The sequence below is a fragment of the Podarcis raffonei genome, chromosome 1 (assembly GCF_027172205.1).
Source record: "Podarcis raffonei isolate rPodRaf1 chromosome 1, rPodRaf1.pri, whole genome shotgun sequence".
NCBI classification, from domain to species: domain Eukaryota; kingdom Metazoa; phylum Chordata; class Lepidosauria; order Squamata; family Lacertidae; genus Podarcis; species Podarcis raffonei.
Genome location: NC_070602.1, coordinates 85,457,950 through 85,472,764, shown reverse-complemented (window position 1 = coordinate 85,472,764; position 14,815 = coordinate 85,457,950). Strand labels below are relative to the sequence as shown.

Sequence of the window (14,815 nt, the reverse complement as noted above, 5' to 3'; positions counted from 1 at the left end):
GCTCTGGATCCTGTGCACTGACCCCTATGCCCTTGTCAACCTCCTTCACCCTGTAAGTACTTCCTACACCAAATTCCCCTTCCCCAGCTTGCCCCAGTGTGTCCCAGTTCATGACAGCTGTCCTTTAAGCCTCTAGTTACATTTTGTTGCAGGCTAATGAGAACCTTTGGGTTGGCCTGCAAACTGATTCCTACTTCGGTGAGATTTAACTTGCTTGTAGTGATGGAAGATGGGGAGGGAGATCCTGTGTGCAAAACAACAAGGGCAATTTTCATAGCAAGGGGGCCTGTTGCTATTATTTTTCTGAGATTAAAAGTAAGAACTCAAAAGAGAAAGGCAAGGAAGCAGATAGGCATTGGTCTTTCCAGATCTCTCATCTGCCCACCCCATCTTCTTTCAGCTCTCTGAACAAGAGTGTAGACAACGTGTTGTTTTCTTGCTGCCTTCTGATGCCTTGATAGTGTGAAATACATGCATTTCCCCTTATTTAGCCACTAGATGTCTCTGTTCTGTCTGCTTGCCCAGACAAGGCACAGTATACAGAACCTGGGGGAAATGACAGGACCTGATGAGGTAATGCCCAACTTTTGTGCATGTGCATGATATGATGATTATTGATTCATAAATATTTTGCCCCCCAAAAAATTAAAGGTAGACTGTGGTTCTGTATTCTAACAGGGGACAGGATAGAGGCTCTTTGGCATTTTGGCAGAGAGCATATCAAACTTGCCAACTTGCCAACTCCAGCCTGCATTCGTCAACCACTCTTCTAACCACGTTTCTGTAGAAAACTCTTCCCAACCTGGTGCCCTCCAAATGCTGGTGGACTACTGCTCTCATCAGCCCTGACCTCTGGCTGTGCTGGCTGGGGCTCCTGGGCCTGGAGTCCAACAGCATCTGGAGGGCACCAGGTTAGGATAGAGCCTTGGCAGCCCCTCCCCAGAAGCCAGTGGCAACTGGTGCTCATTGGTACTTGCGGGGCAGAAAACAGGGAGGACAACAGTAGGTAGGACAATTTTCTCACTGTCCTTCTTCCTGCCGAGTTCTACAAAGTTCTATACTGAGTCTAAAGAGGAAGGAAAAGCTAACAGCCATCACCCCTTTCCCTTGGGCTGGTTGTAAGTAAGAAGGCAGGCAGGTGGAGGCTGGCTGAGGGAAGAGGGAAGTTGGTGGGGTGTTGCCCCTTTTGCCCTAGCCTCCACTGCCAAGAGCAACACTGTTTCACCACCATCACCCAAAATCTGCTGTCTTGGATAGACTTCTCACTCGGCTCCATAGTTGTGGCAGTAACCTTAGCACTGACACCACCATCATGTTTGCCTAGGAGGACCCTGTTTCCAAAGAGCTCCTTCCATTATCATCATCAATTTATATGCCACCCATCTCCCTACAAAAAACAAACAAACGAACAAAAACAAACAAACGTAAAAACACAACACATACACACACAAAACTTCAGACATATTTTAAAAATCACATCTGCTGGGCGGATGCTCCACAGGGCAGGTGTGACTACTGAGAAGGCCCTCTGCCTGGTTCCCTGTAACCTCTTCTCTCTCAGTGAGAGAACCACCAGAAGGCCCTTGGTGCTGGACCTCAGTGTCTGGACTGAACAATGGGGGTGGAGACACTCCTTCAGGTATACAGGGTCAGAGCTGTTTCGGGCTTTAAAGGTCAGCACCAACACTCTGAATTGTACCCAGAAAAGAAGAAGCCCTCAGAAAGGAAAAGAGAGCCCTGCCCTAACCTGGCTCACATAATGCCACCCCCCCTCACCACCGTTTTCCTGCTAAACCTCCTTCAAGTAGGCTGAGATGTGGAACTCATTGTGACTGAGTGATGCGAGAGGTGGGGAAAGAAATACTACTATAATGCACTATTATAAGAGGGTTATAATACTGTTATATTTTACTGAGATTAAGAAACCCACCATATAATTAGTATTACTGACACATCCAAGAGTGCCCCCTTGAAAGCTATCATGTGTTGGTCTTCAAGATGCAACTATCCAACATGGTTACCCCTTTGGAAATTCATCTACTTACTACTACTGTTGTTTTAAGTTACTAACGTATATACAAATTTGATTCCCTATTGTATAGATATTGGGGAGGTGGAATCGCTTTCCTCCACCAGAGTTATTGAGAGGGATTGGACTGTACATGCAAATACAATTAGTTTATTTCGGGGGGGGGAGTTAGCAGTAGCAAGTAGTGAATGTACCACCTAAATCTTAGATGAGGTATGTTGTCAGGCCACAACTCCCATGAGCCCCAGTCAACATTGCAGGCAGCCCAAGACCTCTGGTGGCAGGGGTGGCAGCCAATCTGAATAAAATATTGGGGGGGGGGGTTGCAGGTAAACCCCACCCCACATAACTGATCACATGATGCAGTGCATGCACATCATTTGAACGGCAATGCACACGAACTTTCGGAAGGCCTGACCCCCTCAAATATTTTATTGGGACAAAGGGACCTTGGCCCCTAAGAGTTGGCTCCTATGTCTGGCGGGCACCAGGTTGCAGAAGGATGGGCGAGTCGATTAACAGATTATCCGATGGCAGCGAAATGGAACCTCTTCATTCAGAGATGCTCGACCTCTGAGCATCTGGTACTGAGGACAAATATCAGGGAAGATCGTTGCCTTGCTGTGCTCCCTCTCAGCTTCTGGAAAGCATCTTGCGAGCCACGGTGGGAAACGACAGAAGCCTTTTGGGTGATTCTGCGAGGCTCCAGGGCGAGGAGGAGGATGGGGCACCTTCGCCGCGGCTCCGCTTGTGGGTGGGGGGCGGGGGGGGCACAGAATCACTTTCAGGTTAAAGGCCCATTAGGGCCTCCGTCGGGGCTCGTTTCCCTGTTGGCTCAGAGGCACTGGAGCAGAAGCGCCGCCGAGCGAGGGCCAGGCCAGGCGCTGTGTGTTTGCAAAGAGTTAAGGAGGCGGAAAATGCGAGGGCCGCGGCTGCCTCTCTCCATAGAAACGGCGATCTTTAACGGGGGGAACTTTATTAAAGTCCGATGGGGCGATAAGCGCCCGCGCCGCGCCTTTAATTAAAGCGCAGAGGAAATTGCAGGCGCCCAGGACCTGCGCCCCTCGCAGGTTGCTTGGAGACTGCCCCCACCCTCGCCGCCGCTCTCCCCATCCCGCGCCCTGCCTCGACGGGTGGGGACCGTAATACATAATAACAACCATCATCTTCCCCAGGCGAAGGCAATAATACCCCCCGCGGGCGCGGGGTGGGCGCAGAGCTGCCATGAGACGCGGCGCGGCCCGGACCCTGCTGCTCAACATGTACCTGCCAGGTAGGGCAGGGACCAAAGGCGAGGGCTGCCCGGCGGCGGCGCCGCAGCTTTCCACGTGGTGGCTCGGTCCCTTTCCTCCCAGCCCAGACCCGAGGCTCCCACCTCTGCCTCCCGTTTCTTCTCCTGCTGGTTTCCCCTAACTGCCATTTCTCCCCCTCCACGAAGATCGCTCCTTGGCGCTCTTCAGCAGGCGCGCAGAGCCGTCTCTCTCGCCGTCCCTCTTTAAAGCTGCCCCGACGGCTCCCATCGGAAGTCGGATTTCCTTTTTCCTGGACGCGTTTCCTGGCTTCATAGCGGCTTGGCATGGGTGGGGGGGCGAGGCAGAGCGGCAGAGGCGGGCGGCGGGGGGACTTTGAAATACAACCAGGCTCGCTCTGGAGAGAGAGAGGGAGCTTGTCCAACGCGCCCGCCCCCTCCATCAAGTCCCAATTACGGGGAGATTCTTGGGTGGGGACCGGGATCGGTTTGGGTTTGCGCTCATTTTCCCCACCTCTCTTTCTCTCTGTCTCTCTTCTTGCTGATCTTATTTGCAGACCCAGTTGGGGAAACTTTGTTCAAAGAAGGCAAAAGCCAGGCGTGGGGATCACTGGGGCCGGGAGTCCAAAAAGGTAAGACCCTCGCTTCCCCGCCTTCCCGGAAAGTACCGAAAGAGGAGTGCGTGGGGCTACTGGGGCGCCTTTCAAGGCAGTCTGTTGCCAAAGGGCGATCAATTTGTAGGTTCTTTTCGAAGGGCAAATTTGCTAAATATCCAATGGGGGGTTCTTCTCGCATCATCATCTGCACCTGACGCTAAGCAGAGGATGCTCATCATCCAATGCAACAAAGTCTCCCCTTCAGGGGTTCGAAATCTGCGCCTTATAGGAAGGAGCGCACCCTCTTTTCTCTAGCAAACGCTCTTTAAAGTTGGGTGGGCCCCCAAAACCTTAGAAATAAACGATGGTGTATATGTGTGGTTGTTGCAAAACCACTTCAAAAGCAACGCGGTACCCGAATCAGCTGCGGGTGCAAAACAAGAAGCGCTCCCGGGGCAGGATTTGATCCTGCCTGTTATATCTATCATTTCAGTAATAATGGAGTTAGTAGGGTTAGGGTGTGCGCTGGTTGATTTGTACCTAAAGCACTTGGAGGCGCAAAGCCCCAAATAATGGTGGAAGAGATCTCTGGCTTTTTTTGAATAAAAAGAGAGAGAAAGGAGGAATTAATATCGACTTCCTTCTCTGAAATCCGATCCTTGGTCTGTCTGGCTCCGTATCGCCTGCCGTGGGTGGCAGCGGCTCTCCGGGGTTTTAGCCAGAGGGTCTTCCTCAGACCTGCTTGGAGATGGCAGGAATTGAACTCAGCACCTTCTGTAAGCCAAGCGGAAGTAGCTACAGCCGCTCCAAAACCTCTGCTTTAGCTTCCCATCGCTGTCAAGGGAACCCGCTCCTCAAATGCTTAAGGCGGCGAAGACGTCCTTCAACACCCTGCGCCTCCCGAAATCGGTGCTAGCTTGGATCAAACTGCGCGGAGAGCAGGACCCTGCCTTGGACTTCAGGGGATCTTGACCAGCAGGTTGCCACGGAAAGGAAAAATGGCACCCTTCCTTAAGGCTGCTGGCAGAGTAGTAAGCTTTGGTATTGCACCGGGCTCTACTTCAGGCAAGATTGACTACTGCGTTGTTCAAATTCACGGGTTTCAGGGAATATTTTTTTTTAAAGAAAAAACACTTTCAAGCTTTAGGAGGCAAGGATCCCCCCCGCCCCCAGCTCTGTGTACCTTGAAAACTTCCTCTTTTAATACACAGTACTGCAATTTTAGTGGCAAGCCCATCTGGGCAAAGAGGGGTCCTATTAGATCTCCTTTCTGCCCTCCAAGAACCGGCACCAAACATCCCCAACCCCGCCCCCCCCCACCAAGCGCCCTTTCCCTTCTTTCGGAGGCTTCCCCAGAAACCAGGCTCTGGTCGGCCGGGCAACCCTGCCTAAGGTCGTAGGGACAGAGAGCAAGGGAAAGAATCGAGGGCATATTCGGCAAGGAGCTGCGGGAGACGTCTTGAAAGAAGGTGAGGCTGTTTTCTGGAGCAGAGAACTTAGCCGAAAAGCAGCTCTGAGTTCTGCAATATCATGGCTGGCTGCCGATTCATTTTTATTCTTATAAGAAGGTGAAAACAAAGTCACAGCCAGACTCCTAAGACCCCGAGGAAGCGTTCTGTCCAAATGGCGCTGCCGAGAACTATTTGTATTCCCAACGCCCATCTCTTGCACCACCTCGAAAATTCTCAGTCCCTCCGTTGGACTCTTTCTCTCACCTTGGAGATAAGGAAACAAGCAGCCCAGTTAAGCCCCAGAACTTGGATCCCGTTCTCTCTGAATGTATTAAATACGCTGAAATACCACTGACTCAAAACACACGTACAGTAACTGTTTAATTGCGTTTCGGGGTTTGGGCCACTTAATTACAAAACAAACAAACGCGGGGAGACTCTCTAGCACCCCAGCCTAACATCAGACTCGATTCAGCTGCTACTGACCCACGTCCCTCTTGGCTTAATCGGTTCCCACTGATGTGCGCCTCGGGCGCAGTTGGGGACCAGCCTTTGGCATTCGTTTCTAGGAAGTAGTAAATCCCCTGAGTTTAACGAGATGTCACTCCCAATCTGGACTACAACCGAGGAAACCAACTTCTTTCTTAACCTGTTAATGCCAATAGCTGCTACACAAATAATGGCTTAGGAGCGGGGGTGTCGCGTTCATAATTCCCAGGTGGGAGCGCCGATGGTCCCTGGATCGCGCGGACTGACTGCTTAGAGCAATTTAGGCGCAGTTGGTTAGAGCATTTTTCACACCCCATTTCCTACGGAATCCAGTTTCGCAACAGTAGCCAAAATAATCTATAGCATCTCAAAATCGCAGGTTTGAGGGAAAAGAGGCGCAGAAGTGCCAACTTTTATTTATTTATCATTACCATCACAATTATTCTACCCCAATTTTCTTCCATGGAGCTTAAAGTGTCCTACATAGCTCTCCCCTTTTCTCATCTTATTCTTACAACAACCCTGAGAGATAAGCTAGGCTGAGCGAGAAAGCGACTGGCCCAAGGAGAACCGCTGGCTGAGTAGAGATTTGAATCCTGGCTTCACAGGTCCCAGCGCTCTAACTACGATGCCACACGGGCTAGCGGGTTTGACAAAAGGGCGAAATGATGAACGAACGCCATAAAGCCAAGGTTATTATTATTATTATTTAAAAGAAATCTGATTTTATTTAACTTAAACGAAGTAACTCGTCGGTGTGCATTTACCAATTTTTATGTACATCTCTTACCCCAAATACAACTCCGAAGGGGGAGAGGAGAGGAATTCACGGTTTGGGGGGGGAATTGGCAAGGGATTCAACAAATGTCAAAATCCACAAAACGCGTGTCTTGCGCTGCGGTGCATCGCTGGGCAGATCTCAATACATCGCGAGTGCAAAATAAATAGTTCCTCTTGAACCGGCCAAGTACCGACTCCGGTAAGAGAGAGTAAATAAATATTTCTAAATTCGGCCAATAGTGCCCAATATATGAATAACGTTAGCGGAACCAATAATTCGTATGCATACAGCACTGTAAAGCGTACAAAATACTTCACGCACCTTATTTTGTGTTGGTGCTATCCATAAAACTGCCCTGCAAGGTAGATCAATATTATTATCCCAGTACAGTAACTGGATTTTTTCCCCTCACCAGGGCAGTGTATGTATATTGGATAAAATATATTAAATAACATTACTATATCACTTAAAAGCACCATTAAAACACACAAAAATGCTATAATGCAGAAGGACGGAGGCAAAACCCGATGTAAACAGATTCATCTGCTGAGAAATGTGGAGTGAAGCTTCCTTTAGAGCCGACTCCATCTGCAGTTTATGCATCCTTGCCCAAAAGTAAGGTTGCATTCCTATACTAACCCACCTTGGAGTAAATCCCACGGAACTCAGTGGCTTTCTTCCACGTCAGTGGGTATAGGGCCGAAGCCTACAAAATCGGGTACCGCAGAGGGGAGCCTGAAAAAAACAAACAAAAACAAAAAAGCGTGATACTGTACATCAACATCATTATATGTCAAACGTATTTATGAATCGCATTTCTGCCGCCAAGACAGTAATTACAAGCGCTGCAAGATTAAAAACCCACCAGTTTAAAGCAGAAGAAAACCAGAAAGAAGAATTAAAAAGCTAGGCGAAAGATGTAGGTCACCAGTTTGACCTCCCCAAGGGCGTCCAAGGCAGTCTCTTAGATAAACAATGTTATTTTCGCCGCTTAAGACAGTGGGCTGGAAATAAATGTTGCCCATTTATTGAATCTCGAGGTTGCAGATCAACGAAACACAGCGGATAGGGTTTCTCCTTTCTAAGAGAGAGCGAGAGAGAGCGCTTTTTCGAGAAATAAGATGGGAATAAAGTTTTGGGGTCTTGGGGACATATTTTCCCTCCACAAGGTAGTTTCGTTTGCTGTTGCCTGAACAATGGACTCCGCCCTTCGGTCTATTTGCAAAGTCAGTCTGCCACCAGTTGACAGCGTGCGTAATTTCTAAATAGCTTTGGGCACAATCACGATTTGAGGAGTTGATATCTGAAGTCCGGTTGATCTCAAGAGCGGTGGGGGCGGGAAGCAGGCGAGGTTTTAGGGGGAATCCGATGCACATTTACCCGAACGTAAACTTCATTGACCAGTCAACGACGCTTATTTCTGAGGAGCAGAAATTTGAGCAGGCGTGTTGTAGAGGATTGCAGTGTTAAGGTGAGGCAGTAGTCCCCAATGGGTCTACACCCCCTTCGATGGGTACGAAGTACTCTGCCTTAGAAGTGCTAAACAACCATGCTCCTTGGGTTTATATCTAGGGCGCACGGGGTTGTACACAAGCATTTGCGCATATGTAACTGTGTATTAGCAAGCATACCCACTTTAAGTAAGAGAGCACATTAGAACCCTGACACGTGTTGGAAATCAACTGCGGTTGTCTTGGTTTTTAAACGTTCGATTCCCTTTATAAGAGCGTGCACCCTTACAACATTATAGAGGCTGGTACGTGGTCGCCCTCTCCTAAAAGCAAAAATTGAATCGAACACACTTTTCCGCACCTGGAACTCAGAATTGTGAAGAGGAGGGTTAGCGCTTGGACAAAAGCTCTTTCCTCTTCCGGGTTTCATTTATCTGACTTCAAATGTGCTATAGCCTTCCAGATGTTGAATGGACTACACTTTCCCTTTTTTTTCTTTCTTGCTGGCTGGGGCTGATGGAATGCAACAACATCTGGAGGACCGGTTTCCTATCCCCTCTGATTCAGCTGTGGTCCTCCCCCCCCCAAAAAAAATTGCTGCTTAAGTTACACTTTATATTGGGCGACTGGTTTCCCCAGCAGCAAGTACGAAATACTTGAACTGTGCCTGATCAGGTTAAAACTGTCAGCGCTTTTCCTTGTGGCACCTTCAAGATTAGCAGGTTTTATTATGCCATATATTTTCTTGGGCTAAAATCCACTCAGCGTCTGATGAAGTGGGCTGTAGTCAATGAATGTTTGTGCTTGCGTTAGGGTGATAGCCAGCCTTAGTGATACTCCAGCAGCCACATTGAAATCAGTGGACTCCAGTGGCCCCTTGATCTCACTTAGTCTGCTCTGAGTATCACGAACCTTGGATATCACACTCAGTCTTCTAGAGGCTATAAGACCCTTTGTCGATTTTAACTGCCACATATTAACAGGGTTACCCTTCTGGAAATGTTTCATCTTTTATCTGTAGCCTGGCCTACATATGCAGCAGAATAAAGTTTTTGTGGGTAGATGAGGAAAGTCATTTTTTAAAACATTCCCTAAGGAAAACAAAAAAAAGCCCTTTGAAAGTAGAAAAAAGCTAGCAGCTCAGGGAGAAAGGTTTTAGCCCAGCCACCTCTCTGCTGTTCTAGTTTTCTACTTGCAAAAGGGTGTGGTGGGTTTCTTGGGGGGGGGTGTTACACAGGGAAAGATTAAGAAATGTGATTTCCCTACCTGGCATCTGAAATGGGTACCATTTATTCTACCATCACCCAGTCTACCACCTCATTCTGTTGCAAGTGTAGAGGAGGCCTCTCTAGACTACAATAAAAAAAGGAAAAGGATTAAGATCAGAAGTTATTTCAGAACCATTTGTTCAGGACAGCAACATCAATAGAGGACATGCATGTGTGAAACTGCTAGCACTGGTCAAATGCTGAACAATATTTTATGTCACTTTATAATAGCACTCAAACCAGTCACTTGTCAATGTTTAAGCTGACACATATGGCTGTGTGAATCAGCTCTTCTTGTCTTGGAAGAAGTAAAGTTAAAAATTATATCATTAGTAGTGTGAGATTCCATAATTGTACACATACAGAAGGTTGGTTCAGATATTTTATTTATTTAATTAGTTATATGAACTATGTCTATGTTCACTATGCATATTGTAATGTAACCTATCTGACTATCTAGAAACACAGAGAGCATTGATTTTGTTTTTCATTTTCTGACCTCCATTCCTTCAAATTAGTTCAGACAAAGCAACTTCTCAGGTTTACCTGTAGTAAATAAATGTATCAGTTGTATATTTTTTATACAATTTTTGCTTAAAAACAAAACAAAAATATTTAGCAGGAAGCAACACGATAGGTGTGCCATGCTGTGTAAACCATAATACTCTATGGCGCTTTGTTTGTATCTAATTGGTCACAACAGTCAAATGAGTGTAAGGCTGTGATCTTCATTGCAAACTAACTTAGGGTATTAAATCCTAGGGTGCTTCTGGATGGGGGCTTAATATTGCAAACAGCTCATTCAGATACGGTAAATGGGGGGGGGAGGTGGGCTTTTTTTAAATATCAGATTTTCCAATCCAGATTAAATAGGGGGAAATACGAACTGGTGTTTTTATGCCAATGATGTCATGTGGAAGCTGTGAAAACCTGCACACAGAGAGGTAATGATTCTGCAATATACACCCACCTAAAAGCACTGCATCTCATATAGAATGGATTCACTTCCTAGTAAAGGTCTATAGAGAAGAAAGAGAATATGGATACATTTTTTTTTAATGAGGTAGATTTTGGAGTGACTGGGAAAATGCAAATGTCCAAATGATAAGGAAGAATGGCAAGGATTTACAGCGAAAGGAACACAGCAGTCAGTGGGTGGACTTCAACATAGCATTAAGTTGGGTATGCAGGAGCAGAACGATGTTTGCCCTCCCTTCCCCTATTCTCTCCTCCCCTCCCTTCATGCCTCTCCCTAAGCCTGTTCTGAAGGTTCCCCCAACCCTTTTGTTGCTTGTATTTCCTTTTGTTGTTGCCTTTACTTGTGTTTTAATCTGGAAGTTGCTTTCCAGGCCACTGGGGATAGAAATCTTTTGGGAAAGTGTTATGTTAGACTTGGGCCCCAAATATCTGAAACAACACCTTCCCTGTACAGCAACCCTGGAATTAAGATAAAAGAAGGAGGGCCTTCTGGTGGTTTTGTTGCTCTCAGTAGTTGTGAGTGGGTTGAGCTCATGACAGAGCCTTTTTGGTGATGGCCCCAAGAGATGCATTTGACACCACTTCTCTACAGCTTCCATTGACCACTGAAGACACATCTCTTTACCCTGGCCTTTGAAATTGGAAGTTTTGATGTTGGTGTCTTTTAACTGGAAGGATTATTGATGTTGAGCTTTATTGGGGGTGTTGTTTAGTTTTGACTGTTTTAATATGCTGTAATCTGCCCTGAGCGTTCTGGTGAAGGGCAGCTAAGAAAGAACATTATCATTGTTTACTTATTTAGACTGTCCTGGTAGAGAGGGATCTAGTGGCTAGTTGGTGTCTTCAGCATGTGTTTGGCATAACATTTAGTCTGGCCCTCAGAATTGGCCTGGACAAGCCAAACATAATGCCCTCCTGATGTGGCTGGACTCCAGTTCCTGTCAGCCCCAGTCCACCTGCCCATGGCCAAGAGTCAAAGATCATGGGAGCTTTCTTCTAACAACTTCTGTAGCAGCAGTCCTGGGCTACAAGAATGTATGGGTCAGCATAAAGGCAGTTTCCTATGTTCATGTGAGGGTGGCAGGTCTGCCCCTTCAAGATGGGCCTTTCTCACTGCCCCTCTTTTGGCTTTTCAGGCAGTGGGCAGATCCAGTTGTGGCAATTTCTGCTGGAGCTGCTTTCTGATCGTGCCAATCTCAACTGCATCGCTTGGGAGGGCACCAATGGAGAGTTCAAACTCCTGGATCCCGACGAGGTGGCCCGGCGCTGGGGGGAGCGCAAGAGCAAGCCCAACATGAACTATGACAAGCTGAGCCGGGCCCTGCGCTACTACTATGACAAGAACATCATGACCAAGGTCCACGGCAAACGCTACGCCTACAAGTTTGACTTCCAGGGCCTGGCCCAAGTCTGCCAGCCAGCAACACCCGACCATACCCTCTACAAATTCCAGGCACCCCTGCCCTTCTCTGGCATTTCCAAACTCAACATCATGGCCTCAGGGGTGACTCCAACCAGCTTCTCCTATTGGCCAGGCTCTACCCCCACTCTGTACCCCAGCCACGGCTTGCAGCCTTCAGCGCCCTTCAGTGCCATGGCAACCTCCCATATCAACAACATGAACAGCCACTACCACTAGGCCTCTCACCACTGCAGGGCAAGGGGGAGGGATGGGGAGAGAAGGGACGGCCCTCAGATTTCATCCTAAGACACTTCCCATTTTGACCAAGGAGGCAACTGTGTGCAGCAGGGAGGGACACTGTATTGAGACGACATTTTAAGATGGGCTGGATCTCAGCAAAGGCGTTGGATGATCTAGGGGGCATTTTGTGGGGGGTGAGCTCCCTCCCCATTGAATACAGGGCCCTTCATTTTGTAGAGAACATTTCAGCAATGCTCCCAATTTCTCTCTTTCTTTTTTTCCAACCCCCCTCCCACTATATTGAAATGGCTTCAGAACACTCTTGTATGTTTTGAAGTCTGGTCATGGACAGGCGTAAAGACCAGCAAGGGCTCAGCTCAGCAACACACATACAGTCACATATCCTGAGAGGTTGATGATGGAGGTGAGATAGACTTTCAGGTCAAAGTTAGGCATCCTTGTGAGGTGGGGAAATGCTTCTCCTCCTTTTAAAATCCTGCTGGACACGAAGCCCATTCCCTTAGCTTCAGTGTCTTCATCTTCCCTGGATTAGATACATGGACAGGAATCTCATCCTATCAGGAATCCTGTACTGAACAGGAATACATTACATAGCTGCCATCAGATTTAGCTGGCTGATAATGCCAACTGAGGGCAGTTGAAATGGACGAATGGACATTTTCACAAAGGGGGAGGGATTTCTTTTCTTATTCTTTGCTATTACCCGAAGTGCTGACAAAACCAAGTTTTGGCTCATCCCTATTCAAAATGCAGTTCTGCAGATACTTCCTTAACCCACAGGAATTAATATTAAAGCAGGAGGACACAAATATTTGAAAAGATGCGGCATGGTGTTCCCCAAGCTCCAAGAATTTAAATGTATCTGCCTGAGCCTGAGGTCTCTGATCTCACAAACTAGTCTAGGCATCAAATACCCCTCTATGAGCCCCAGCCTAATTCTCAGCCCAGCTGGGCTTCTTCTTTGCCCCCAAACCAAATCCCTTAATGCTGAACACACACAAGAGTTGCTGCTTCCATGCAGGCAGCACCAAAATACAAGTGTGGTAAAAGTTGTCAATGTATAAAGTTTCATTTTTTAAAAATAGCAAGGCAATATAATGGAAATGAAACATTTAATGAAATTCATTCTTTGCCCACTCTAAGTAACTATCAATATCATTATCATCACCATCATTATTAAATGTATTCATATCCCACCTTTCTCCCAAGTTGGGATTCAAGGTGGCTTCCAACATCTAAGAACATCATTATATAATACAAGTAATATAAACTAGTTAAAAACAATACTTAAAACACACTTAGAGCAGCAGTTAAAATAGGGAACTACCATGTATTACATCAGGATCTGTTGCTTTAAACACAGTGTAGAGTTTGGGGGTGGGAGCTGTGGCCAAACACATATTTTTATTTATTTATTACATTTGTATACCACCCTAGACGTACAGATCTCAGAGTGGTATACAAATTTAATAAACAAATTTATCAGTACAGCTGTGTCGTCTCACACAATCTCGCACCCAAACTACCCAAGAGAGACACTAAATGGTTACCATTATCAACAGGGCACACATGAAACTTAAAGAGGCTTGTGCTTTAAAAAGTCGAAGCTACATTGGCCAGAAAGTTCATTTGCATTTACAAATGCCTTTCCTCTGTTTTCCGTGTGGAAGAGAAATCCACTAGAGGCTCAAATAGTGACATGAGCCTCATGTGTTATTGGCATTTTGACCTCTGAACCCTAAAAGTTATATTGATGACTCCTGTTCAGCATGGAAATGCACTTCAAATGGCATACAGAGATTCTTTTATTTCAATAAGTTATATACCATTTAATTGCATAATTTCTAAGCAGTGTACAAGAGGGATATGATGGACACCAGAAAACCTGCCGGAAAAACTGAGATGGTAGCTAAAGTCAAGAAAATAGCAGTTGTCCTGGAAAACAGACTGCTTCTGCCCCTTCCTTTGCTTTCATGATTTCATCCCCTTTTGTCCCATTCTCAGGTTGATGGACATCATTTCAGGTTTCTGTGTTTGTGTGTGTGACAATGTTCAAAGACCTACTCTTAAATATATTCATGGTAAAATGCAAAAAGAGGGGGAAAAGGAAAAGTGTACTTTAATAGCACTTGTTCTGGTTCCTTTCTGGGGGTTCTTGATTTTAAAAAATGAGAAGACGACACAAGACATACGGGTGCTCCTGAGGAAAAGTTCCACCGAAAATGAAGCACAGGGGCAGAAAAGCATGCATAGTGCCCTGCACAAGAGGCAACTTGATGGGGTCCTGTTCCAGCCTCGAGGCTTTGCCTATATATGGTAGGGGAAATGTAAACCCTCTTTGAAAATCCCAGGAGAAATGCACAATAGAAATGCAAGCTATTTCATTCATCCAGGGGGAGAAGCCTAGAGCAGGGGTAGGGAACCTACAGCCCTCCAGATGTTGTAGGAATACAACTTCTCCCACCATCCCTGGCTATTGGCCATGCTGGCTGAGGCCAATAAGACTTGAGGTCCAGCAACAACTGAAAGGCCACAGGTTGCCCACTCCTGGTCTAAAGGAACCTCTTACCTAGCTGGAAACATGACAGGAACCTAGTACCAACCTCAGATTTTGGGGGGTGGGGGTGGATGCTCACAATACACCACCTTTCTCAATTCTCCTCTCTCTCACTCACATTGCCAATGGTCATTTGTTCATTCTCTCTCTATGGGTCTACAGCTCATCACCCAGAGGGAAAGTGCAAGTTGAGTGGAGGAGGATGACCCATCTTTTCCCTCCAGGCACTTCCTGCATACTTAGAGATGGTAGACAAACAGGCAGTGACAGCAAAAAGGAGAAGGAGACCCTAGGAATCAACAA

General features: G+C 46.8%; 1 protein-coding gene and 1 long non-coding RNA gene across 2 annotated transcripts in view; one reads left to right on the top strand and one right to left on the bottom strand.

The window, feature by feature from the left end:
• Positions 1-3,128: 3,128 nt before the first annotated feature.
• FEV (FEV transcription factor, ETS family member) lies at positions 3,129-13,900 on the top strand. Its single transcript, XM_053401807.1, has 3 exons — positions 3,129-3,302; positions 3,836-3,910; positions 11,429-13,900. Exons 1-3 carry the CDS (start codon positions 3,254-3,256, stop codon positions 11,929-11,931), a joined length of 627 nt encoding a protein of 208 aa, XP_053257782.1. The 5' UTR covers positions 3,129-3,253; the 3' UTR covers positions 11,932-13,900.
• LOC128420243 (uncharacterized) overlaps positions 5,403-14,815 on the bottom strand; it is an 83,247-nt gene continuing 73,834 nt past the window's right edge. The window contains exons 3-4 of the long non-coding RNA XR_008332002.1: positions 7,239-7,330; positions 5,403-5,589 (exon numbers count right to left, since the gene is read on the bottom strand). This is a non-coding gene — a long non-coding RNA (uncharacterized LOC128420243). The remainder of the gene's footprint in view (positions 5,590-7,238; positions 7,331-14,815) is intronic.